This window comes from Brachyistius frenatus, unplaced genomic scaffold (assembly GCF_029030835.1).
Source record: "Brachyistius frenatus isolate BFR_SWC_R1_liver_20210118 unplaced genomic scaffold, ASM2903083v1 Contig_18, whole genome shotgun sequence".
NCBI lineage: Eukaryota > Metazoa > Chordata > Actinopteri > Embiotocidae > Brachyistius > Brachyistius frenatus.
Window position 1 is genome coordinate 1,766,403 of NW_027210617.1, and position 26,140 is coordinate 1,792,542.

Here is a 26,140-nt window from a genome sequence, read left to right on the forward strand (position 1 = left end):
GTGTGTGTGTGTGTGTGTGTGTGTGTGTGTGTGTGTGTGTGTGTGTGTGTGTGTGTGTGTGTGTGTGTGTGTGTGTGTGTGTGTGTGTGTGTGTGTGTGTGTGTGTGTGTGTGTGTGTGTGTGTGTTAAAAGGAGTGTAGGTCAACTGTTCCTGGCAGCAAAGTCTTTCAACTTCATTACTGATGATTACAGATTGCAATCAGTCAGGATGGGTATAAACATATCTGTGTGCTCACACACACGCACACACACACACACATAATGAAAAGAGACTGAGTTTTATATCATAATATAAACCTGCATATCACACCAATCTCTTTGGTTCATGTCTGGAAACCCTGTTCTTTCATTCATGTGCTGATCACTATTTTCTTTGATTCACTGGTTCACAGTGTGACAGTATTACCTCTGTAAATTAATAAGGAGTCTGACTCAGATGTTGAGGTTGCATTTCTTATTAAATGTGTGAAGTTAATTTGCTTCAAAAATGTTCTCATCTCTATCTGCATGTGTGTGTGTGTGTTCATCAATATGAATTCATTTTGAGATTTTTCCCTAAGGACGAAGAATTAACTAAGTTCAATTAGGAAAAAAAATGAGTGGTGTAAGCTTCCCTCTCAGGGTGTGTGTGTGTGTGTGTGTGTGTGTGTGTGTGTGTGTGTGTGTGTGTGTGTGTGTGTGTGTGTGTGTGTGTGTGTGTGTGTGTGTGTGTGTGTGTGTGTGTGTGTGTGTGTGTGTGTGTGTGTGTGTGTGTGTGTTTGTGAGAGAGAGATGGAAAATAGGGTGTTCAACTGTAACATGAAGAGGCCGAGAGGGAGAAGTTAGGTTGCCATTTAAGAGATGAAAGAGGATTTCAGTTTGGATGTAACCAAAGTGAGAAAATATAATTAATTGTTGTCTGAAAACAGATTTTTATTTGTGGATGTTTCGTCTTGTAAAAGCTATTTGATGGCTGCAGGTTTCCTAATAATCCACATTTGACATTTCTGCCCCAGAATTTAGCAGCAAGATCTCCAGCAGCTTTTGTGCCACCACAATTTTCAATAACATTTTAATGGCAGTTAGCACTGTCCTTATCCTGGAAGTCTTATGGTGCATTAAACCTTGTAAAATATTACAAAAGGTTACAATTAAAGGTTGATAAACTTCCATATGAGAAATAGAACATGACCAGTAATTCCATTATTGGCCAACAAATCTGACCTTTTTGAGGTAAAGAGTATGGCTGTATAAACTCATGTATACTACCATAAAGATCCCCGAAGTGTCAAAATCAGTAATTTATGAATTAAATAATAATTATATAACATACAAAAGCTTTTCGAGTTCATCTTAGATTTCTGGTGTTTTATCATTTTAGCAATAGCTTTTCACCGTGAGACTAAAAGATGTCATCCTGTCTATTGTAGCCCTTAAGTACCCTCTGAAAGCTATAGTGTTACTTTTCGGATGAAGATTGCACGAAGAGGACCTAAACGTTTTTAAAATAGCTCACTGTTTAGGAATATACCGCATATAAAGAAGTACAAATTTGCTCCACCTATAATACTAAAACTCTAAAATGCTATAGCCTTATAGGCCTGTCCTGATACCAGTTAGTCTACTGCCATACTTAGAATAAATGTTGTTGCTATAACTTCTGTACTGAATATCCGCCGCTCTTTAGTTCTAAATATGAATACTTCCCCCCGTATCTGTGAGAATAATAGAAATGTCCATTTTTTTTTCTCATAACCTCCATTTACAATGAAGATTACACCGGGGGGGGGGGGGGGGCGTGTGTGTGGGGGGGGGAGGAAGGGGGAGACACTGAATAAGGCCAGGCACTAGGACCCAGCAGGTGCAGCACCGTGATATTTTAGTGATCCGCAGTCAGTCCCGTCAGCAGAGCGCTGAGTGAACAGCAGCGGCAGCAGCGTCCTCCGGACTCAGGACGCGGAGTGAGCGGTGGCTCTCCATCCTGCAAGCCACAGCACGGGCGGGGGGGGGGGCAAACTACAACTTCAACCTGACTCAGCTGAGGAACGACGCAGACTCTGCCAAACTCACATGTTGTTACTCTTTTACTACCACTATTTGAGTTGTTTTTTTTTCATGAGTAAGCTACTTTAGAGATCGTTATGGCTTCATCTGTGAGCGGCACAGAGGAGGTGCGGGTGTCGGTGCTGACGCCCCTAAAGTCGGTGGGACTGGTGTGCGTCTTTCTCGCGCTGTGCCTGGATATCGGGGCCATGTTGAGCCCGGCGTGGGTCACGGCGGATGACCAGTACTACCTTTCCCTGTGGTCGTCTTGCTGGAAGCCCGTCAGCTCCGCGGAGTGGTCCTGCAACAGCACGCTGGCCACCGGTGAGAAAGACGCTCATGTCCCCATACAGACACACTTATTGTGGGCGATGGGCTGATGCGCCACCATGTTGTTTGGAAGTTTTAAACCAGTTGGGTGTTGTAGTTGTATGGATGTTTCGAAACGGCAGAATTATGGGTGTAGACAGACACCCACATTCATATTCAAATGAAAGTCAGACGCACAGCGCTCAGGAATAACAAAGAGTCCCTGCAGACAGTGCACCGCTGAAGCAATCTATTCTGTGTGTGAGAATTATAAAACATCACCCAAGAGAGCGCTAAATGTTAATTACTTTATAATCAGCTATTGCCTGGTTAATTTAAACGACAGAACTTTTCTACATGAAATAAGATAGCGAACAACGGGCTGCACACTTTTCTCTCCAAGTGGGAAATAATCGACCAAAAGTTTATCCTCGAGTCTCAAAGTCTAAAGAATAGGACGCACTTTGGTTTTCTATCTGTTTTTTTATGTTTTTTCCTGAAACACAGAGAGATGTGGGAATTTTGCCTCGCCAGGAGTGGTCCAGCTGGGGTTTCATTTGGCCTTTTGTTGCGTACAAAATGAGCCTTTGTGTGGGTTTCTTCACCGGCCAAGGAGCAAGGGCAACTCAGAGCAGAGAACTCCCCAGAGATCCAGATGCCTGGAGATTAGTAACCAGGGAAACAAGTGAAGCACTACAGAAATGCTGATTTTTCTCTATCAGGGAAACTTCTTTATGGAGTTCCCTCATCTTGCTTTTTCCTGGAAGCATTTCATATTTACATGGCAGCCTGAACTTTGAAAGAATTGATTCTATAGCTGCAAACAGTGCTGACAAAAACAATCATGATTATAGCGAAGAAAAATAATCTGACAACATAATATAGCCCTTAACACAGTTCATTTTTATTGCAGTGATTCGACTCTTTTAGGCCCCAGATTGCGTATTTTTATGCACAAAATGAAAGAATCATGTTACCATGTAATCAAAGAATTGAAAAATATATCTGAAAACAATAATTTATAGAATCACACCATCCTTAGGGCTTTTATATTTTTGTTTGTAGGTGGTATTTTGTGTGCACATGGTAATTTACAATCTCTACTGAAATGTTTAGCAGTTAATATGGTGTGAAATTATCTGAGCAGGAATTTTATCAGCCTGTATATGATCTAAATGCAGATCCTCTGAATGTAAATGTGGGCAGAGCTTAAGTATGTTTATCCCACTGCGCCCCACCGTGTCCCTGAGTGTGCAAGCACGTAGCGTGACGTCGGTGAAGAACAGCATTTGTGATCAGGTAAAATCCCCTTCAGACAAAACTACTGTTTAAGAAAAGCCTTTCGCCCTGTGTTTGACGAGCGCAAAATGTAGGGATATAAAAATATTCTTCTTTTATCTGAAAGCAAGCACTGACTGATTCTGCAGTAATTTGTTTGCTGCCTCTGACCTCCTCCTGCGTGCTGAGTGGTGAATTGTGTTTTTGTTAGTCTGACAAAATGTTGTTTTTCTGTCTGAGGTGAGTAACTGTGGGTCACGCTGGCCCCGTTTCTCTTCTGTCAGTGCAGACAAAGTGCACTTTGGTACCTTATAAAGACATGCAGTCTCCATGTCAGCTCTCAGCAGCAGCAGCAGTAGCATACCACAGTAAATGCACACAGCGAACTTCCCATTTCCTCAGGCTTGTGCTTGGCTAGGCTTATTGATTTGAATCCCAGTAATCAGTCCCCCCTCCCTCCTCCTCCCCATCCTCCTCCTCTTCAACCCAACAATATTTCCTCAGTGTCATGCTCTGGGCATTAAATAAATCCTGTTAGTTTGAAACAGCAGCTGGCCACTCAGATGTTTTGAGCTTGTTCCGCGAGGCCCGTGTGTGTGTGTGTGTGTGTGTGTTTGTCCTGGAAACCACAAAAGTGTGTAGCGTGAGTTAGAGAGTAGACATGATGTACGCTCAAGTGTTTAAAATATACAGACACATATGGTATCTCTCTCTCTCTTTCCCTCTCTCTCTCTCTCACACGCACGGAGGTCAAGTATAAAAGGTACAGACTTGACACAGGGCTAGGAATGTGGAACGGTAATGCAAGAGCAGTGTGTGTTGATGCCAGGGTGGTGTGAGATGAGGGGACGAATGTGGAGCCAGTGTGTGAGCGAGTCAGACTCAGTCAGATGTGCTGACGCCAAAGCATATTAATAATGTAATACGTTATCAATCCCATTTTTGGGTGCTTGTTTTCTCTTTGAGGGAGGTCAGTGTTTGCCACATTGAGGTGGTCGTAGTTCACTCGCCTTGCTCAAAGACACCCAGGGCTCGAACTACGGACCTCTAATTGAAGATCACTCTGCTTTAAACACTTCTCCATCCTGCTGCCCCGAGAGAGAGGCTGAGTGTGTGTGACAGCGAGAGAGACACCTGGGGCACTTCTGTGACACAGATCTTCCGCCATTGTCTCAGACAAAGAACCTGAATTGGGGCCTTGAAGGATTTTTTTTTTTTTCGATTAACACTTCAGCAGTCTCCGACATGCACACAGGGGACTGTAATTAATGCTCAGATTGGATCTTGTGTACTGTATCTCCTTTTCCATCTGTCATTGTGCGGGGCTCAGATTAATAGTTTGGCGCCTCCTGCTCATCGAAGCCTTTAAGCACTCCAACTCTGGCTGTGTTTCTTGCACAGCGTACAGAGTCTGTTCCAAATCTGAGATGAGATGACTCGCTGCATCCTGCTGTTTCCTGGGCGCACTGATAAAGCTCTCAGTTCCAGACAGGCTGGGCTGAAGGCACCAAACTGACCCGGAGAAGATATCTCAGAGACGAGGGGCTTTGACAACTGCAGGTCAACTCACTGCACACCTTAAGCTGAGCGGCAACTAGCGATGCAGTGACAGGGCATGTCGTGGGGTCATTCTTTGAGGGGGCCTGGTGTTGTGCAAGCTGGAGGCTGGAGGGAACGGGTGCTTTGCTTATTGTGGGCCCTTTCCAACATCCTGTGGTGACAAACTCCAAATCCTGAACCATATTTGGTCAAAAGTGGTTGATGTTTGTTTATATTTGAGCTGCTTGGCCACTGGAATAAAGTTTCCCTCCAACAAGAGTGGGAACTGTATTTTAAGCAGCTTATGTTCCGTCACTTTCTCCCCGCTGGTGAACATTTTAATGATTTTCTGCCTCAATAGAGAGGAAATATTCTTGGCAATACTTAATCCTTTTTTTTTTGTTTGTTTCCTTCATGGGCAACATAATAGACAAAATGTAATGTATTTAGTAAACAAAAAAAGAAAATGTTCAAACTAAAGGGTGTCAATGTGAACTTTCCACCCACTGTTATATTGAAGCACATATACAGAGCCCAATCCCCTTTATGCTTTGATGTTTGCTATTTTGGTTCCCACCCACTGTACTTTAAATTATTTCCTCCTGTGTGATCAAATGCTTAATCAAAATATCCTCTACTTGTTTACGGACAGATCTCCTGTTTCCGTGAATACACAGACCCTTAATCTCTAAATAAAACATATACATTGTGTCTCTCAACAATCCTCAATTACTGTCCATGGCTAATTAAAACTCGAAAAACACTTTTTTCAAACACATTCCTCTGCTTAAGAGGTTGGCTTTTTTTGTGTGCACAAAACAAACAAAAACTCTAAAATAATGTTTTTCTCTCCCTTTTTGTTCCCGCTCTGGTTCCACTTTGGAACTTTAACAAGCGTAGAAAGGAGGATTGAGACAGCATTTATTTCCAGTTGAGTGTTTTTGGAGTATATGTGAATGAAATGCTGAGAATGCTGCTGAGCTGGCATCCACCGAGAGGGAGGGATTCTCATTATCTGAGTCACCTCACAGAATCCCTCTCAGCCGTTCTGCTGCATCGGGATCCATTACTGAACCGCTGAAATCTGCGTGGCCTCTTGTCAGGCAGAAAGTGTTGTGTTGGTTCGAGGGGTTATTCGCTGCATGGTTCACATTCTTCATCAGCCAATGGCTGTGGAGTCCCATTGGCTCACATCAAAACATTTGGAGCCATCTTCAGTTTCTCAGAATAATAGATGAGGTGTCTCAGCCTCGAAATCACAAATAGTTTGTATTTACACTGCGGTAATTCACCACAAACTTTAGTGGGTGAAATAATTCTTCTCTTATGTGAGATTGCAGTGTTACTGTGTCTAACCGATGTGGACTGCTGCCTCTCCCTTCTTCCTGTTATCCCTCCCCTCCTGTCAACACAGCTCTCCAGAGTAACCTCTTTTTAGCCACCTATGTCACTCTCAGTCTCAGTGTGATTTTCATGGCTTTCCTCCCTTCCTTTCTGTCCCTGTGTATGTGTTTGTCTCAGACTGGCAGATCGCCACGCTGGCCCTGCTGCTGGGGGGAGCAGTCCTCACGCTGCTCTCCTTCCTGGTGGCGCTGATCTCCCTCTGCTTCGGCTCCAGGAGTCGCTGCTACAAGCCCGTGGCTGTCATGCTGTTCTCCGCAGGTACATAAAGAGGTTCCGTGTTGTTGGAAGCAAAAAGAAAGCTGACGGATAATTTAAAAAAAATACAAAAACAATAGCCGACCAGCTTAAAAAGAAAACATTTTCAAGGCAAATCCATCAGGCTTGGATGAAGTTTTTTTTTTTTTTTTTTACATTCACATTTTCTCTTTTCCTTTTTCACTTGCAGTGGTTCTTCAGGTGTGCAGCTTGGTCCTGTTCCCCATCAAGTTCATAGAAACAATCAGTCTGAGGGTGTACCATGAGTTTAACTGGGGCTACGGCCTGGCCTGGGGATCCACCATCTTCTCTTTTGGAGGCGCCATCCTCTACTGCCTCAACCCCAAGAACTATGAAGACTACTACTAAGAATATACGAGACAAGAGGAGGAACGCAGGACTATCTGTTTCACCCGTTGTCAACATAGCAATAGGAATTCTCTGTCTGTTACACAGTGCACAACCACAGACTAGAAATTGGAACAACAAAAGCTTATTGATAGTTTCGGGACTGGAGAGGAGCTCCTCCATTTGATACTGTGACCTTATTGTCTCAAAGATTATCCTCATTTACTGGACCGATGCCCTGGGCTCTCTCAGGAGATTTGGAAAGCAACCCAGCAGTGAAAAAGAAATCCAAAACCCAAGTTTATTTGGGAGAGAATGTTGCCAGTCAGATATGTGCGTGTCCCCTTTAAGTGTAACTCCAGTAGGTCTTACATTTGGGCAGCAAATCTGGAGGGAACAGATGGATTCACTGACCCCATACGGGAAGAAATGGTGGACTAATTCAGGCTAGAGAGGGAAAAGACTGATGTAAACCGGGGCCAAATGTAGAGAGGAACATGTCCCATTGAAGTGATATCCTGAGGATGACAAAGTGAGGAAGACAGTGCACACCTAAGGAATGCGACATGATACATTTCCCCAGACATACACTATATCTGGAACTTGACCAAGCCTTCTTCCTCTGGTAGTGTAAGATTGGTGAATGCGGTCATGGAGCTCCAAAGGACTTTATTTTCTCCTGTCCTATTTAAGTCTTATTTAAAAAAGGGTCAGAGATACTGCTAATAAACACACAGAAACAACTGGAGACAGTAAAAAAATTCCACAGGCTCCTTCTGAATGATATCATACAAAGGAACATTTACTGGTTCATGATTAGCACAGCCTCACACAAAACCCTCATGGATCCCTTCAACAAAACCCCAGTTATTCCTGCTTTTTGATAAGAATGCACAACAAGGTATTATTCATTCCTCACATCAGTGGGAAGGAAGATGGCATATGACCATGTCTGCTGAGCACGTGCACATCTGCATGATCATAACACCCCGCGTGTGCTCACGGACCTTCCCATGTGATGCCTCCTTATCTCCCCGCTGTGTAGGAAACGCTCTCAGTAGAGTAGGCACCATTAAGAACACATCTGTTTTCTTATAGAGGCTGTAGCAGACAATTCACTAGTTTAAAAAAGGCAGTTTACTTTGTTGTTGTTTTTTTTTGTTTTTTTTTATACATCTAAATTATGATTCATAATATATAGCAGTACTTTAGGGAATACCAGAGATCAATGTGCGATGCATGAGTAGTACGATGAGGACCATGGCATAGACGACCTGCACTCATCTGCTCTGGTGATGACCTTTAAATCTAAGTCATGGTGGTCATGAACTGCTCCGACTCCCTCGTGCAACTTTAGTTAGAGTGAGTGTGTGCATGCCACTACTGTTTGCTGCTGTGTTTCTGGCTCCCACCTTGGTTCGATTACCAACATAATAAACATGTACTGAAAAAAACAAAGTGTGCTTGTTTGATTTTGGCGGAAGGACTGTGGATTATAACAAACTATGCAGCTGTGCGAGGTCAAGTCACATAGAATCAGCTCCTTTATTAGGTACAGCAAGTTGAGGCATTTGCACAGGAAATCCACATCTTTTGAACACATAATACAGGGTGGCATAATATGCATAAAAGTACCAGGAATATACTCATATGCAAGTGTCTTTAGTGTTCTTTCAGTGAAATGAGCTCTAATACAGAGCCAGATACAGTGTACAGTCTACATTTCGCATTAGTCAGAACATACATACCATTGCTTTCATTGTTCCACTGTCAGAGAGGAAGTCAGAGGTCCAGGATTAAAGTGGAAGTGCCTCCGTTTTGAGTTCGGGAATGGGCACAGTGTAAACAGGGCAGTCACTCGTCCTGCATGGAATGTTCGCTCGGTGAACCGTAGCTCCTTCTCCTCGATCTTCAAATCACTTTGACCTTTCTGAAGCCTGTCCCACCCACTGCCAGTCAGTGTGTCACTGCATCCTCTTTTATACTTTTGCTATGAGAAGAGTCTCCAAATGTCCTGGAAAAGATTCATCATTCTCCAAAGAAAACAAAGGTCAAAGTGCACAGGAGTAGCGGATGGGAGCAGGCCAAGTGGGCAGAGAGGGATAGTGGCTCTTCCTCAGCAGGTAGGAGGGGCTATTGATTGACAGGGAAAGACCTCTAAACAGAGGCTGTTCTTCAAGCTCAAAGATGCATCCTTGGTAGGATGTGTCCTTCCAAGTCAGGTCCATCAAAGGCAAGGCAAGAGTCCTTTCAACCATTCAGGGAACATAATGGAACAGTCTAGAAAGTGTGCAGATGTGCGTCATTATTCTTCTTCTAAATCATCTTTCTCTTCATTTTAATGGTAAATTGCAACCGGGCGGAACATTATCGCCACCTACTGCTGTTTTGTCATTGAAAAGGTCCGGCCTTTAGACATGCGCATAGGATTGTGGTTGGTTTAAGGACGCAAAGGATACACCTGAAGCATCATTAATAATTCTCTGAACGAAGAACTCAGCCCTTGGAAGAAAATCGAAGGATTCCAGACATCACGATCAGTCCTTCGGTGTGATTTGATGACGTTGCATCCCAGAAATGCTGCCTACCAAAGACGCAAACTTGAGTCGGAGAAACAGCCAGATTCTGTAGGTTCTGGACGGGCGGGGCTTACATTAGCCAAGGACTTCCGAGGGACGGGGCCGGGTCGGGCAATACAGCGCAGTGCTAAGTTCAGGTGTAGCGTGGCATCTCGCACTGTTCACAGCGGTTGAGTGCAGGATGGTTAAGGAAGGTGCAGCTTTCACAGTTCCATTGGGCGCCTTCAAAGTCCTCGTCCCTCTGGGGCCCTGGCACCGGCTTGGAGCCCTGCTCGCCTTCTGACAAGGAGAGTATGGGGAGTAAATAAAAAAGTACTCTCAATTCACGTGACAAAGCGCACACACCAACAGTTTAAAGATCGTCAACTCTGTGCTGGACTGAACCATGGCTGTCGCTTAACAGACTTGTGTGAGGCATTTATTCAAGCATTAACCATTCAGGTATAAATGTTGATAGTCCTGGGCCTTCACTAAATAGCAAGGTCTCTCATCTAGTTTCCATGCCAACAGATTCGCAAAGGCCAACACAGACCAAAGCTTTTAGTCTTGGTTTTCAAACAAAAATGTACCAAATCTTCTCTCCGTGTGCTGGAAGCCAAATGAGACAAATATGAGAGGATGATCTGAGGGGTCTCTCAACGTGACTCAGGTCTGTTTATTGGCAACAGTATCAATGTGTGATGTTACCCCGTAGAACACACTTTCTTTTCTTCTCTACACATCCTTATAAAAATGTCTTTCATGATCTGAAAGCTGCAACAGCTCTCACCTTTCTTTCCACTCTTGGGCGGCACTACTGGACCAGGCTGAATATTGTCGTAAAAGTTGTTCATTGCTTTGGGGTCAAACTTCCCTGTGGGGGGAAGCAGAGATCACATCCAGACATTTAATTAGATTGTTTACAAGTGTCCATTCCGGTCAGAGGTCCGATCAGTCCTGCTTCCTGCCGCTCGCCTTGAGACTCTGGACTGACTTGGGCTGCGTTCAGTTCATGAAAAATATGCAGCCTCCTTATTCACTGCAGGGTCGACTGGCAAAGAAGAACACGCAGTCAGCTGTCAAACACGTTGAATGCGGCTTGATTTTTGTTAAGCAATTTAATGAAAGTTGGCCAATGAAACACATGCAAGCGCACGTGTCCTCCTGCCAGTCTAATCTGAAACATAAACTGGGTTATCCCACTGAGGGAGGGTAAAATAATTCTTGCTGTAATAGTTTTCCAGAGCTGTAAAATCCTGTCTTAATTGAATTATTAAATTGCTTTGCAGTGTTTTGCCAACTGAAAAGTCCCTAAATTCACGTATCAATCACTCAAACTGACTATATTGGAATGTATTTCATCTTAACACTCGTACCTGGAGTAATGAGCCCCATCTAATGCAAGGCCTTGTACTGTTTTTTTTTGGGGTTTTTTTTAAAGCGAAGCTACTTTTGGACGCGAGAACTATCGATGATCCGATGATAAATACGAGCTAATCACACAAATACAGAATTCTAGCAGGAGATGGGACCTTGTTAATCTGGTTTATCTTGACATGTGGATGACAAACACATCGTTTAGTTAAGTACATTACATAAGGGATTTCATCTTGAATGCTCCTGTAATCGGACTTTTGACAACTATCAACATGACTGCTTAGAATAGGCCAAGAATAGTTATAGGTTCAAAAAGAAATATAGACCTAACAGCTGCAGCCAGTCCGATGTTTACTTGATTTACAGATTTATTTTTACAACCCGATGGAATTTCTGCAAGTTTTCCAGCTCAAACAACATCTTTGTGAGCGTATGAAAGACGAGGTCCAAAAGCAACACAAAAGGTAGTCACGCAAATTATGCATTTACACCAGCACACTCAAAACATTTTAACTTCTAACCGTTTCACTATTTTATCCTGTTCAGGTCACAGCCCCAAATACTTATGAAAAAATAATGAAGCATAAAACGTTAAAAGAATATTTGTATGTTAACAACAGGAAGATAAATAAATACTTCTGCACACCTGCATAACTAATGATGTCCCAAAAAAGACATGGCCTTGCATGCATTAACATTTTAAATTTGGCAAAGTGAATATACAATGCACCTACAGAGCAAAAGCTTTTTGTTTAAACCTAAGTTGAAATACGAGGATGTGATTGGTTTTCTCTGGTTGCTCCGGCTTTCGAAGACACGCATGTGAGGTTGATTGGTGATTTTAAATTGGCTGTAGGTGTGAATGTGAGCGTGAATGATCGTCTGTCTTTCTGCGTTGACCCTGTGATGGACTGGAGCCCTGTCCCGGATGTGTCAGCTGGGACAGGCCCTAGACGCCTGTGATCCTCTACAGGACAAAGCGGGTATAGACAATGGAGGGTGTCAATTTTAGTATTGAGAATCATGGAATTTTAATGGTATTGTTACCAGCTACCAAATTCCTGGTAACGTGACAAATTTAGATTCGTTTCTTGATGTGTGTGAGAAAGACACTGGTGAGAAAAGACAGCGTTTAAAGGCTCTGAGAGGACACATTACCCCAGCTCAATCAAAGAAGAATGATCTCATGAGGCCAAAATTTAGCTCTGTGCCTTTTGCTTGACATAACGTTTAGCGTAGTCCAAACATTTCACGTTAACAAACACTTACAGTGCCTTGCAAAAGTATTAACCCCCCCTTGGCGTTTTTCCTATTTTGTTGCCTTACAACTTGGAATTGAAATGGATCTTTATTTGGATTTCATGTAATGGACATACACAAAATAGTCCAAATTGGTGAAGTGAAATGAAAAAAATAACTTGTTTCAAAAAATTCTAAAAAATAAATAACGGAAAAGTGATGCGTGCATATGTATTCACCCCCTTTGCTATTAAGCTTCTAAATAAGATCTGGTGCAACCAATTACCTTCAGAAGTCACGTAATTAGTTAAATAAAGTCCACCTGTGTGCAATCTAAGTGTCACATGATCTCAGTATATATATACACCTGTTCTGAAAGGCCCCAGAGTCTACAACACCACTAAGCAAGGGGCACCACCAAGCAAGCGGCACCATGAAGACCAAGGAGCTCTCCAAACAGGTCAGGGACAAAGTTGTGGAGAAGTACAGATTAGGGTTGGGTTATAAAAAAATATCCAAAACTTTGAATATCCCACGGAGCACCATTAAAGCCATTATTAAAAAATGGAAAGAATATGGCACCACAACAAACCTGGCGAGAGGGCCGCCCACCAAAACTCACGGACCAGGCAAGGAGGGCATTAACCAGAGAGGCAACAAAGAGACCAAAGATAACCCTGAAGGAGCTGCAAAGCTCCACAGCGGAGATTGGAGTTTCTGTCCATAGGACCACTTTAAGCCGTACATTCCACAGAGCTGGGCTTTGCGGAAGAGTGGCCAGAAAAAAGCCATTGCTTAAAGAAAAAAATAAGCAAACACGTTTGGTGTTCGCCAAAAGGCATGTGGGAGACTCCCCAAACATATGGAAGAAGGTACTCTGGTCAGATGAGACTAAAATTGAGCTTTTTGGCCATCAAGGAAAACGCTATGTCTGGCGCAAGCCCAACACCTCTCATCACCATCCCCACAGTGAAGCATGGTGGTGGCAGCATCATGCTGTGGGGATGTTTTTCATCGGCAGGGACTGGGAAACTGGTCAGAATTGAAGGAATGATGGATGGCGCTAAATACAGGGAAATTCTTGAGGGAAACCTGTTTCAGTCTTCCAGAGATTTGAGACTGGGACGGAGGTTCACCTTCCAGCAGGACAATGACCCTAAGCATACTGCTAAAGCAACACTCGAGTGGTTTAAGGGGAAACATTTAAATGTCTTGGAATGGCCTTGTCAAAGCCCAGACCTCAATCCAATTGAGAATCTGTGGTATGACTTAAAGATTGCTGTACACCAGCGGAACCCATCCAACTTGAAGGAGCTGGAGCAGTTTTGCCTTGAAGAATGGGCAAAAATCCCAGTAGCTAGATGTGCCAAGCTTATACATACATACCCCAAGAGACTTGCAGCTGTAATTGCTGCAAAAGGGGGCTCTACAAAGTATTGACTTTGGGAGGGTGAATAGTTATGCACGCTCAAGTTTTGTTTTTTTTGGTCTTATTTCTTGTTTGTTTCACAATAAAACATATTTTGCATCTTCAAAGTGGTAGGCATGTTATGTAAATCAAATGATACAACCCCCCCCCCCCAAAAAAAAAATCAATTTTAATTCCAGGTTGTAAGGCAACAAAAAAAGAAATACGCCAAGGGGGGGGTCAATACTTTTGCAAGGCACTGTACTATCTGTACCAAGAAGTATGATGTGGCAGCATCAAGCTGTGTGGATGATCTCTGCAGCACATCCAGCAAGGCTGGTAAAGGTGGAGCGTCAGATAAACACAACAAAATACAAATGAGTCGTGGCGGAAACTCTGCTACGGTCTGCAAGAACACTGTGACTTTTCAGAGGATTTATTTTCCAGGAAGATCTACGCCCAAATGTTTAGTGTCACTGCGCCGATTGCAAGTAAACTGGTCACAGTCTGGAGCCTGCTGCCAGACACACAGTTGCAGCTTCCAACATCACCACTCCTGGCAAACAGAGAAAGGATTGTAACTAATTCCCACACATTGTGGTTAGGGTGAAAGTTTTTAATCGATTACATAATCAAGAAAGATCCAGGCACCAGCCAACCACTGTGCATGGACCCCAAAGAGGGTCAAGCGTCGACCGGGCTGGGTCATGTTAGAAGGCTGCATCTGTATGCACTGTGTGGGTTTCTCATCCATCATTTTGGACCCAACTCTGTCTGCTTCGGGGCTCGGCTCTTTCAAGATCAATGCTTTCAAATGAATCAGAGACACACTTCAAAGGTCTGTGCAGGAATGTGCATTTATGTGTGTGCGAGTGATGCGCGTGTACCTCTAGACCGCAGTAGATCCGTCTCCTTCAGTGTACAGTCAATATCAATCTGAAGCTGTCTGTTCAGACTCCGCAGCCGGGTCATCTCTTCGGGCTGCAGCGAGTGCAAACACACAAACGTTAGATGAGACAGACTTTTAAATCTCTTACTGGTAAAATAACGTTTTAAAAGATCACGTGTGATAATTGATACGATAAATTGAATTTCGTTTCTACTTCTGGAGCAGCAGATATGGCAAAAGTCCAAAGCCTAGTTCAAGCCAGTGTCATTTACAATGTACCCAACTAAAGCCTATTGCGCTGCTGCGACTGACATATTCTTAGCTGATAACTCCACAGCTTGTGTGTGTGTGTGTACCTTTTTCAAAGGAGTAGGTGTGTGTGAGTCTGAGCAAATGTTCAGTCCTTACTCTGGGTATAAGACTGGTGGAGTTGACTCGTCGAAAGCGTCTTTGAAGTGCGTCATATTCCATGTTGTTAACATCGGCCTTTAGCTGTTCTAGTTTCTGCTTCTCCATCAGCAGCTCCTTCATTAGACGCTCCATCCTCGCCCGCTGGTGGAGCAGGAGAGCTGGAAGGAAACACATTGAATAAAAAAGGTTTCAAATTCAGCAATCAAAAAAGTAAGCACATAATTAAAAACCATTTCTCAGTTCAGTGCTCTGTTGCTACTCCATACCAAAATACAAGCTCAGAAATGACATTACGGTACGGGGTGTGTGTGTGTGTGTGGGGGGTGGAACAAACTAACAACACAGACACTAACAACATCTGAAAAACACTAAAAATAAAGCAACGCAGACAGATCATTAAATAAATGACAACCTCGCAGTGCGTCGACTTTCAAAAAAGGCAGACAATCACACACACACACACACCGGTTTAACGGTGTGTTGACAACATAAATAAGAGAACAAATGAAGGCAAAGTAGTCAAACAAATGATCAAATTTATCTGACGGGGGGGGGGACAGTTGCAAATGTCTTTTAACTAGAAGTCTGCTATTCTGAGGATAATAGGTAGCTCTAGTCTTTATTTTAGACAGCACAACCCAGATCTTTCAATATCAACTCCAACTGAATAAACACTTGTAACACAGTATCACACATGCAAAGTGATAGATGGAGAAAAATAAGGACCCTTACCTTGTGTGTAGGCATAGTCATCAGAGCCGGAGCTTGAACGTCGGGGCATTTGCTGAAACTGACTGGCGACATTCCCTGGTAAAGCGGAGATGGGCAGGATGGGTGCAGGAGCGGCATTGTGCTCCCCTTGGTCTACTATGTGGAGAAGAGACTCAGCCTCAGCCACAGGAGATGAGTTTAGCGGCCTCTGAGCCTGGCCTGCTGGGGACATTTTGATATGGAAAGTATAGGCAGACTGACCAGGTTGAGGGGAAGAGGCAGGCCGAGGCCTTGCAGGGCCCTGATGCTGCAGGTACATCCCCGGGTGGAACGCTGCCGGTCCTGTAGGTCCACTCATTGTGATGCCCCTCGAAGGGGAGCTGGGTGAAGGGCTGGTGGCCATATAAAGGGGTCCTTGGGGGTGTGCGGTGTGAACAGGTGAGTTGCTGCGAGGGCGTGGACCCTCGAAGGTAATCTCTATCTGGCCCTTAAGGGCACTTTTTGGGTGATAGGGCCTGTAAACAGCTGGCTGCTGCTGAGGTTGTTGCTGGTGATGGTAGGACATGCTGGGAATGGTTGGCGTGCTAATAGGGAGGAAGACATATTGCTGGTGCTGGGGTTGCGGCTGCGGTTGGGGTTGTGGCTGGACCTGATGCTGCGGGGAGCTGTAAGGCGAGCCATATGTGGGAGTACTGTAGGGGGACTGCTGATGCTGGTAGACAGGCGCCCCTGAGGAGGACCAGGGTGCTGGCTGTGGGCTCTGAGAGGGTGAGGGTCGAGCGTACATGGTGGTGTTGGTGTTGTTAGGATAGTGCCCTGGAGGGATCTGCAGAGCCTGTGGGACGTTGGGTATACTTTGCGAAAGAGTGACTGTTATAGGGTTCATAGCGTAACGTGGAACGGGAGAGTATGTGGGAGACATGCCCTGCATTGCGGGTGGAGGAGTGGGAGTGCTAGCCGAGCGACTCTGATCGTTGATAAAGAAAGGATTGTATCCAGGGGAGGGGGCCATGGTGGCGGGAGCTGACAGCGGCTCAGGGTAGCTGGCCCGCTGGGGTTCGATGTGACTGTCACTGGTGCTGTGCACTAGGGAGCGTCCGACTCCTGCCGCTCCTCCATTTGATTTGCTTGCATCCGAGCCTGGGTAGCCAAGGTTAATGTGTAGCATGTTGGTTCGGCCCAGTCGCCCCTCCTCTGGACTGTGATGGAACTCTCCATACAGGTATCTGTTACTCTCCTGAGCCAGCAGGTGGCAGCAGAGATCCAGGTTATTGTTGTTCTGAGAGAGCATCAGAAAACAGTCTGTAAGTATCCTCATCAGTGCTCTTATCAGAGTTTAAGAGCTGCTCTTGATACCTTGCTATCCCATCATATGGAATATTACTAAAGGTTGGTAAAACATAAATAAATAAATGGCAGTGCAGACACAGCATGATATCCTGAAATAAAAATATAACACGCTTCTACCCAACTGGAAAAAAAAAAAAAAATCACACAATTTACCGACAGCTGAGCAGATGCAGGGATGCAACTGCATTGCATGTGTGTATACCTGCAGAAGGCACTGTGACACTACTCCCTCTGGGATCTCTGGGAAACGCAGCTTGAGGTCCTGCAGGATGTGGTAGTCGAGTTGAGAGCCTCCCTGCGCCATCCTGAGCCAACACAGAGAGTCAAAGAGCCCAAAGCTGCAAATGCCGAAACCACCGATCTCGTTTCATCCCCTGAAGACGCAGAGATAAGAAACACAAAAGGGGGCCAAAACTTAACATGTCTGGAGAACTCTTGCGATAATCCGATTAGGACTGTCGGCCTGTCAAATGTCTGCCCCACACACACACACACACACACACACACACACCATGCGTGTCAGCAGTAATCTCAACGTACCCATCAATTGTAGAGTCTTTGTGAGGCATGTCAGTCCGAGTCCTCAAAAAGGAACTCAATTTATCCAACAAGGCAAAAAAACACTATATATATATATATATATATATATATATATAACGCGAGCAGCACCAAGAAAACACGTCAGTGCAACGCGCCTTCAATCCCATTAGCACGCGGGCGCTAACTAACTCGGTCCCGTGTCAGTCTGTTGTTGTTGTTGTTGTTTGTTTGTTTAGACATACCGTCGCACCGAGCGACGACGACATACCGCAGCTAGCTCCCGGGCTAGCGATCAGCATCAGCCACTCAGCGCACACAATCGCACCTGTGTGTCCTAAGGTAGCGACCGGAAGCCAGTAGTTTCATTCTCGGGAGGTTCGTCCGATCGTCATCTGAAAACTCGTCTCGCAGCGCAAATAATTAAAAAAAAAAAAACCCTTCAAACAAGTCGTCCGTGTTGAATAAAAGGTTCAACTGTATTCGTTCACTAACCTGCCAGCTAACGTGCTAATGCTAACCGTAGCTGGTCAGCTGTCACAAGTCTGGGTGTTGATGGATTAGCGAGCTAACGATGCTAAAGCCAGCGAGCATTGTACGGCTTCTCAAAACTTACCACATGTTAAGAGTCTCCCTCACATGTCTCAGACCGAAGCTGTGAGGGGAGCTGTAAATATGTCCGAAATGGTCTGCCGACGTTTTTCTATTTTTGTTTTTGTTTTGGCTCAATAACTTATAGTTTCGTATTAAAGCGTCGGGCCGACGTGCCGCTGAGCTGCACGAAACAGCCCGTCTATCGCGATAATGTCAGATTTTTTTTTTTTTTTTTCCCGGACCAGGAAGTTGTTCAAATCGACGGGATCAACAGTGCGCATGTGCGGTTGAAGCAGCTCTCTCTCGCAGAACTCCATTCAGTTTTTACTCATTTTTTACTCAATAACCACAAATGCATCTCCAGAAAAACATATTCCCAATAAATGCTGAGTCATTTAAAGGAATGTACCTCTCACATTTATTCAGCCTATACAAGTTCCAGACTAATTAGGTAGGTAGGTAGGTAAATTACTTTATTAATCCCAGAGGGGACTTTTTTTTTCCCGCTACAGCAGCATACAGGAATAATAATAATAGAATAATAGAAAGCAATAAAATAGCAGTAAAATGGCAGTAAAAATATTAAATATAAAATGCACAGTATATACAGTACAGTATATATCTATATATATTATATACAATGTAATTATTACAATTGTAATTATAATTATTACTATCAATGAAATATAATGCACATTCAACGCTGAAATTGTAATCTCTATTTCTAGATTTCTAGGGCACTTTTTGCAAAGTGCTTCAGACAAGTGTGCGTGTGTGTATCTATATATACAGTCTGTGGTGGGTGTATACATATATAATATTTCTTCATTTAATAAGATAGATGTGTCATTGACTAAATATTGTTACAATATTATAAAAGGCCTAAAGACAACTGTCTTACAATATCCAATGATAAATGGATCATTTTCAAAACAATCTAAAATAATCTAAAAGTATATTTAGAAACAAACTGACCAATAGTATTGTTTTACATTTCTAACAAACTGGAATGTATCATATATAATTTGTTCTTTTTTTTACATTTTTATTTTCTGCTATGGACTGTGCATTTAATTTGAACTAATGTAGAAGTTTGTCTTCAAGACAAATTTATCTTTTCAGATATTCTTACATCTATATCTAATCCCTCATTAAAAAAAAAAAAAATCAGGAATTCTGGCAAATATTAGTTAGCTTCAGAAGTTTTACTTTGTGAACACAAGAGGTCTCCAACTACACAGAAATGTCCATCTGTGTTTGTCCACTGATTTTTTAAGTTTCGACAAAACACTTGTGTTAGTAATTGTGATGTCACACATCATATTTGAAACACGCCTTAAATTCAGATTTAAATTGTTGGTGTGATTTCAAAACTTATTTTTAAAGTCATTTCACTTTTTCAAGGTTTTAAAAAGCTTGTTTTAGACAGCCAGCTGAACCATTTTGTTTAGTTGAAAATGTTACGTTCGTTCTGACCACAAACAGCACAGATTAACCACCTAACCCAGTGGTCAAAAGTGCTTTCGTGTAGCTCCTTACGTCAATATTTTCTTCTGAAGAAATTCCCACACTGAGGATGAGAATTTAGGTTGGCTCACTTTCTCCATGTCAGCACCAGGGGGCTCACTTACTGAATAGTGTCAAATGTCTAATGCAGTATTTTCAATAAGTCTCTCAATCAACTTAATTAATGGTTCTTTTTATGACATGTGTTGTCACTTGCATTATTCTCCCAAAATGCTCTGGTGTCAGTCATGCAATATTAAAAGTTTTTTAATTACCTTTTTGAGCTCAGGAATCATTGGTACCTTTTCTTTTTCAAAGACACATTTGTTTCCTTTCTTTAAATATTTATGAAGTTTCAGTAAAACTGGACACAAGAGGACATTCTGATCATGTGTACAATATATTGCTTTATTCATACAGGAAATGTGAATAAGTCTTTTTATCCTAGATGTGCTTGACCTTTAAAAATCCAGTAAATCTGATAACAATAAAGACATTACAATAAGCAATAATAACACAGGCTCAGCTATTTTATCTCCAGCCAGTTCATATGCAACTATTTAATTTATTTCTCTCATTTTTATAAAGAAAATCCAGTAATCTGCCTTTTTCATTTTATTTATTTATTTTTATTAATTTTATTGTTTATTTTGGTACATAGTGTTTATTCATTTACCCATGTTGTCTTTAGCCTTTTCCTCATGTGTTTGTCATACTGTTTTGTATCTGTGCTGTTTGTGTCACTGTGTGGACTGTGCTGACAGGTCATCATTGTAAATGAGAATGGGTTCTCAATTGATTTTACCTGGTTAAATAAAGGTCATATATAATTACAACAGGAGTGAACATCCAACTTTAAATTCCAGCGTAGGAAATAATATAACCTACTGTACATGTAGTGCAGGAGAAAGTACTGTAAAGACGTGGAGATCGGGAAGATTTATAAGTGTACAAAGTGTGATTTTGACATCAAAAACCATGGTGTACAGTTTTTTCATTGTTCATTTTTTCAGAATTTAAATGAGCTACAGAAATTAATGAGTATTGTGGGGGGAAAAGGAAAATGTTGGCCATGTTTGTTTGTCCTGTTATATAATTTATATATAATTCAAGCCAGGATTTGGTACATTTTCTTTAAATTGTATTTTGTAAAATAGTTGTATATAAAACAATTTTTTTAGGAAAAACACTTTCTGAAAAGTTTAAGCATTTAAACAGTCTAAAAACAAAAACACAATAATACCCCTGACATCAATCAGCAGCTCAAACCATGAGCCCTACAATCAGTCTCACAATTACAACACAGAGGGTATACTGAACTAGATTTCTCAGGGGATTGAGAAAGAGTGGATGATGTTTGGTTTTTGTGTTCCTGAATTCTTTTCTCACTGTTTGACTGATGCAGCATGCAGGTTTAGAGCGTTTGTGGACGGAGGTTGGACAGCAGGGTGGGGATGGTGTTTGGGCTGTGAGTATGGAAGTAGTAGACGGCAGCTCCTCCGGCCATGATAGTCAGGCTCAGCTTAACCAGGCGGCCAGCAGCTGAGGGCTCTTGCTCCACCACCTGGATGAGATAGAGGAACTTACTACATATTAAGATAATTTGGAATTTTATGTTCAGCATTACACAGAAGACTTATAGAGTTTAGAAGATGGATTCATTTTTAGACCTGTCTGGTTTTTAGGGGCTGGTGCATGCGTTCAAACTGGGTGAAGATTGCCCTGCGTGCCCCCTCCCATTTCCCTGGTCCCCTCAGCCGGTACTGGTAGGCGGTGACGGGCCCCCACAAAACCTTCTTAAACAGTGGGTAGTCTGTGAAGAAGAACCAGGGGAGACTCGGCCGCACTCCAATTTCTCCAGCAATGTCGTCCATGTAGGAAACAAAGTCCACATGCAGAGGTGTCAACTTTGACACAATGTAGCTGTGGAAAGGATAAATAAGAAATGAATGCCAAATTCCACACTGACATAGTTTAAGCTAAATATATATACAGAATTTCTTATTTGCACTCAGACAGGTTTGTTTGCTAAACATGAATATAATAGTTTAATTTGAAGATTTTAGATTCCAGAGATTGGGAAAGTTTCCAGAGTAGTAATGGGACTGGCTTTGCAACATTAAATCAATACATTTTTATTAACAATATATCAAATTATTGTCTTATGAACTCACAGAGAGTTATCACTCAAACTTTTAGCTCCCCTTTAGCTCTAAAGAATGCTTGAGTGTCTTTAAGCTCGTTGTTTTTGTTCTGGGCTGACTTTTTACCAGGGCATCCTGGTGATGGATTGTGTGTAACTTCTAACCGTGATGTTCCTGAACCGATTCCTGCTGGCAAAAACCTCTAAACCCACTATAGTCTATCTGCTTAAAAACACAATAGACACTCAGTTAAATAATGAAAATAGTGGAAAATTGAACAACTGAGGAGCCAGATATTTCTCTCAAGGATTGGTTGAGACCAAAACAGAGATAAAAGAAGAGTGAAACAATGAATATGTATTTGTAAAATTGCATGAATTAGGAAAAAAATTTAAGCCAGCGTTTTTATGTATTTGCTGAATGTGTAGAATAGAAACTGTTTGCTGACATGTTACTCAGAACACCTTTACATAGTGAAAATACACACGTTCCACTGGGATAAATAAAAAAACAAAACTATGTTGAATCAAAAGTTGCAACTTATAATCAGGCAAAAGAATATTTACTTTTTCTCAATGTCCTTGGTGTCCTTTTCAACAGCGTTGATCATGTTCTGGTTGGAAGGCAGCTTTTTAAGTCCTGAGTAGCAAAAAACAACAGACAGACAAAGGTAAATTGATTGACCTGTGGCTTGAGACTTATGTATACTAATGGCAGGTGATAACTCGACCTTACAGCTTTACCTTTGAAGACACGTGTGACCCAGCGGGCCTGCATTTCAGCCTGAGGCATAATGGCTCCAAGGGCATGAATGAAACCCACGACAGCCAGAGAGGGATGCTCCTGGTTTGGAGGAAATACGTGCTTGTACAGACCTACACGGTGCCCAGACTTGTACATAGCACCATTCGGCAAGTAGGGGAAATCGTAGTTGTATCCTGTGGCAAATACAATAGTATTCACCTGTGACAAGGAAGAGATGTGGGATTAAATTGTGCTGCAAGTTAAAGACTTTCGGGGATATGCTGAAAAATACAGTTGTGACCTTTTCCACAAGGCTGCCGTCATCAAACACCACAGTAGAGCCACGGATTTCCTTCACGTTTGGTTTGACGATGACCGATCCAGACAGAATCTTTAACGGTAGGTCATCGTTGATCACTGGAACCTGACTGAAGAGCCTGTTGAGGAAGCAGGAGAGAGAATGTGATTTTCTGATGCCAATGAAAGAGGGAGAGTCACTCATCCTCCAACACTATAATAATTTTCTTCATTATAAGTACTTATACACTTGGTCCTCACAGCACTTACCTGTGATTGGGTTTCAGGGCATACATAGTGTGGTCATACATGGCGTTGACCTTCTTCTCACCAATCCAGTTCAGGACGTTAATCGGCAGCAGCTGGAACAGGATGTGGACAAAACGTGTGTTGTACTTCATGTCCACCGGCAGGCCGTTGTCAGAAACTTGACGGATAACCCAGGCTCCACGGCGAGTGCTCATATACACCTGCAGAACGAGAGAGACAGAATGCATTAAAATCCCAAAGGAGTGTAACACATCAAAAGAAGGCAGGGGCAACCAGAGAGACTTGCCAACCTGCTCTGCAACTCTGCTGCTCTCCACAGCGATGTCACCTCCAGAGTTACCGATGCCAATGACCACCACTCTTTTCCCATACATGTCTTCAGGGCCCTTGAAGTCCCAGCTGTGGAAGTACTTTCCTTCAAATGTCTCAAGTCCTGCAGCACAACAGAATTGTGTTGTCGTATATTGTGTTGTCCCTTCCTTTAATGGCAACTTTGAGCAAGATGTTTGTAAAACACGCTCTTACCTGGGAAATCTTTGAGTGGCAGGTTAGGGTAGGTGTAGTGACCGGAGCAGCAGATAACTGCATCAAAGATATGCCTCTCCTCCTGTCCGTCTCTATTCTCAGTCACCACTTCCCACTGACCAGTGCGAGAAAAGTCTGGTCTCTGCTTGACACTCTTCACTGTGGTCTAAAATATAACAAAAATGCATATAAGTAAAATAATGTCCAGATATTTATCAAACCGCAGTGAAAATCACATGCTCCTCACTGCTTTTCTTTACCTGGAAGCGAATGTGTTGCAGTAGTTTGAAGTGTTCTGCATACATCTTGAAGTATTTCAGGATTTTAGAGTGGTGCATGTAGTTGGGGTAATCAGCAGGGATGGGGAAGTCACTGTAGCACATCATCTCTTTGGAGATATTGATTGTGAGGGAGCGGTAGATGCTGGCTCTGTTGGGGTCTGACACTTCCTGCAGAGAAACAGTTTGAAACAACAGAAAACAAACAAAGAACACAAATAATCACATTTGTGGGAACTCAATCTTTCTCCTTCAATTTCACATGAATGACATGGCGCATAAACACTATTTTATTTCATTTTCTTAAATGGTGACTTGCCTTGAACTTCCAAAGTCCACCCAAGTCATCGCTGCTTTCAAAGCAGGTTGGCACCATGCCCTCATCCAGACAAGCTTTCATGCTGGTCAGACCACAGGGGCCCGCCCCGATCACTGCTACTGTGTTCACCATGATGAAGCTGCAACACGACAAAGGAAAAATTTAATTGAAATGACAACTTTTACCAGACTGAACTGTGTAAATAAAATCTGGAACTTTAAGTCCTGTTCTGTTCTGCATCATCTTGCTCTAATTAAAAGCATCTTAACGGGGCTGGAAATTTCACTGTATTAAAGACATGTTTCAAGAACTTAATGTAAAAAAAAAAACAAGGAAAAAGTAGAGAATACGACTGAAAAAACATGATTTAAGCTCAAGGGATAAATATGTCTAATTGTCAGCTCAGTCAAAATGCTTTATTGAAACTTAACTAAAAGAAGAGAAGCTCAGCTGTGTTACAGCTCTCTGTGAGTGGCACAGCCACCCATGATAGTACTATCCTAATCCACAACTTGTCACTTCATTAGTTTGCTGTCTATGCAGGTTCATTCAATTTGCAGTAAACTACACCAAAACATTTAAACATCACAGTTTGTTCGGTTTAGAATACATTTTCTTCTAACCTTAAGTGGTTCCATATGAAATGCATGCATGTTGACATTTTTGATTAGGGTTACATGCTAAATTTTGTGTAGCTAATATTAGTTACTTGTTCCTTTGTCTTTGAGTTATCAGAGTTGTAGGTGGAGGTCCCATCCTGGTGGAGCAAAAAGGTGTAGCCAAAGGCTGAGGACTCTTAAAGCCCAGAGCCAGCTCATCACGCCAAAGCATGTGCTGCCATGTCATGGGGAGGGGATTTGGATTTAGTTAGTTTTGCCTCGTGCTTACTTGGAGTTGGTGTCCATCTAGTTTGCATCTTGTGTTTTATTTGGTGTAGCCAAGCCACAATATATGTTCCCTTATGTGTCTTTGGTTATGTTCAGACTGTCAGTCAAAATCTGATTTATAACCAATTGGTTGATTCCAATCATTCCATACAACTTTTCAGAATGAAGCTGCAGCAGGAGGAAAGTCTTCACAAAGTTTTTTGTCCTCTCTGTGTGCATACAAACAACTCTTACTGCATCATCATCATACAGAGAGAGTTTTAACTTTATTTCTTGGCTAAAAATTAATATGGGCTGTTACCACAGTGAAATGTAGGCTGACGTGATTAGCATACTAGCATGCTAAGACATTGATCAAATTTTCCATTATCATTATTATTGTTTTCATCATTATTATTATCATTTTTACTTCACTGAATTAGAAAAGTAACAAAAATGCACACATGTATTTATCATGTTAGTTGCTAAAAAAAAAAAAAATCCTCAACCACCTGGCATTACTCTGCTTTAACTGACTCTGATAACATTTAGATATAGTTAACTGTTAGCAGTTGAGTCTTAACTCAACAAAAGTCTTTAACTTTGCTGAAACTTTGATTAAAATACTGCAAGAGGCTACATGTTTAAAGCAAATCATAATTACGTGTTCAGCTGCTGCCACTGCCAGCAAAACATCTACAAACTGGTTATGACTGTATGTACAACTTATTGCAAAATAAGAATAGAATAAGTTGCTGAAACCATGACAATTTAATACTTAAGACAACATTTAAATAATTACAAAAATAGATAAAGCGTAATTAATTTGAGCAAATCTACATTTGAAATAAAAATGTAGGAGTCCTCTGTAGTAGAATATATCAAAAACTCAAGTGTATCCTCTGTCCTTCTTACCTTGATCCTTGCGTGTTGATTTTGTGTGCCTGTGAAGTGGGACAAAC

At 42.3% G+C, this 26,140-nt stretch overlaps 3 protein-coding genes across 5 annotated transcripts; 1 reads left to right on the forward strand and 2 right to left on the reverse strand.

The window, feature by feature from the left end:
* Window positions 1-1,893: 1,893 nt before the first annotated feature.
* tmem47 (transmembrane protein 47) lies at window positions 1,894-8,613 on the forward strand. The gene is made up of 3 exons (XM_069694769.1): window positions 1,894-2,346; window positions 6,670-6,810; window positions 6,998-8,613. The coding sequence occupies exons 1-3, from the start codon at window positions 2,121-2,123 to the stop codon at window positions 7,174-7,176; spliced, it is 546 nt and encodes a 181-aa protein (XP_069550870.1). The 5' UTR covers window positions 1,894-2,120; the 3' UTR covers window positions 7,177-8,613.
* A 68-nt stretch (window positions 8,614-8,681) lies between these two features.
* tab3 (TGF-beta activated kinase 1 (MAP3K7) binding protein 3) lies at window positions 8,682-18,428 on the reverse strand. 3 transcript variants are annotated; one of them, XM_069694768.1, is made up of 8 exons: window positions 18,252-18,428; window positions 17,301-17,472; window positions 16,010-17,027; window positions 15,770-15,904; window positions 15,035-15,195; window positions 14,625-14,718; window positions 10,504-10,587; window positions 8,682-10,013 (listed from the first exon to the last, which is right to left on the reverse strand). In XM_069694768.1, exons 2-8 carry the CDS (start codon window positions 17,400-17,402, stop codon window positions 9,868-9,870), a joined length of 1,740 nt encoding a protein of 579 aa, XP_069550869.1. In that variant the 5' UTR covers window positions 17,403-17,472; window positions 18,252-18,428; the 3' UTR covers window positions 8,682-9,867. The 3 variants fall into 3 exon arrangements, with proteins under 3 accessions (XP_069550869.1, XP_069550868.1, XP_069550867.1); XM_069694767.1 differs by adding an exon at window positions 17,639-17,680 and having other exon boundaries at window positions 15,770-17,027; XM_069694766.1 differs by having other exon boundaries at window positions 15,770-17,027.
* A 2,721-nt stretch (window positions 18,429-21,149) lies between these two features.
* LOC138618702 (flavin-containing monooxygenase 5-like) lies at window positions 21,150-24,444 on the reverse strand. Its single transcript, XM_069694610.1, has 10 exons — window positions 24,313-24,444; window positions 23,976-24,164; window positions 23,716-23,881; window positions 23,481-23,623; window positions 23,191-23,390; window positions 22,925-23,060; window positions 22,623-22,842; window positions 22,446-22,518; window positions 21,406-21,658; window positions 21,150-21,299 (listed from the first exon to the last, which is right to left on the reverse strand). Exons 1-10 carry the CDS (start codon window positions 24,442-24,444, stop codon window positions 21,150-21,152), a joined length of 1,662 nt encoding a protein of 553 aa, XP_069550711.1.
* Window positions 24,445-26,140: the final 1,696 nt, after the last annotated feature.

What these genes read in the sequence shown, in the direction of transcription:
- tmem47 (XM_069694769.1), top strand. Translation starts at nt 2,121, where the DNA reads ATGGCTTCATCTGTGAGCGGCACAGAGGAGGTGCGGGTGTCGGTGCTG. An exon ending in CAACAGCACGCTGGCCACCG is followed by an intron (nt 2,347 to 6,669) that starts GTGAGAAAGACG and finishes TGTTTGTCTCAG; the next exon opens with ACTGGCAGATCGCCACGCTG. An exon ending in TGTCATGCTGTTCTCCGCAG is followed by an intron (nt 6,811 to 6,997) that starts GTACATAAAGAG and finishes TTTCACTTGCAG; the next exon opens with TGGTTCTTCAGGTGTGCAGC.
- tab3 (XM_069694766.1), bottom strand. Translation starts at nt 17,402, where the DNA reads ATGGCGCAGGGAGGCTCTCAACTCGACTACCACATCCTGCAGGACCTC. An exon ending in TGTCACAGTGCCTTCTGCAG is followed by an intron (nt 17,028 to 17,300) that starts GTATACACACAT and finishes ATGCTCTCTCAG; the next exon opens with AACAACAATAACCTGGATCT. An exon ending in GGATCTACTGCGGTCTAGAG is followed by an intron (nt 10,588 to 14,624) that starts GTACACGCGCAT and finishes TTCCCCCCACAG; the next exon opens with GGAAGTTTGACCCCAAAGCA.
- LOC138618702 (XM_069694610.1), bottom strand. Translation starts at nt 24,444, where the DNA reads ATGGTGAACACAGTAGCAGTGATCGGGGCGGGCCCCTGTGGTCTGACC. An exon ending in GGTCACACGTGTCTTCAAAG is followed by an intron (nt 22,519 to 22,622) that starts GTAAAGCTGTAA and finishes TTTGCTACTCAG; the next exon opens with GACTTAAAAAGCTGCCTTCC. An exon ending in AGCCCCTAAAAACCAGACAG is followed by an intron (nt 21,300 to 21,405) that starts GTCTAAAAATGA and finishes TATCTCATCCAG; the next exon opens with GTGGTGGAGCAAGAGCCCTC.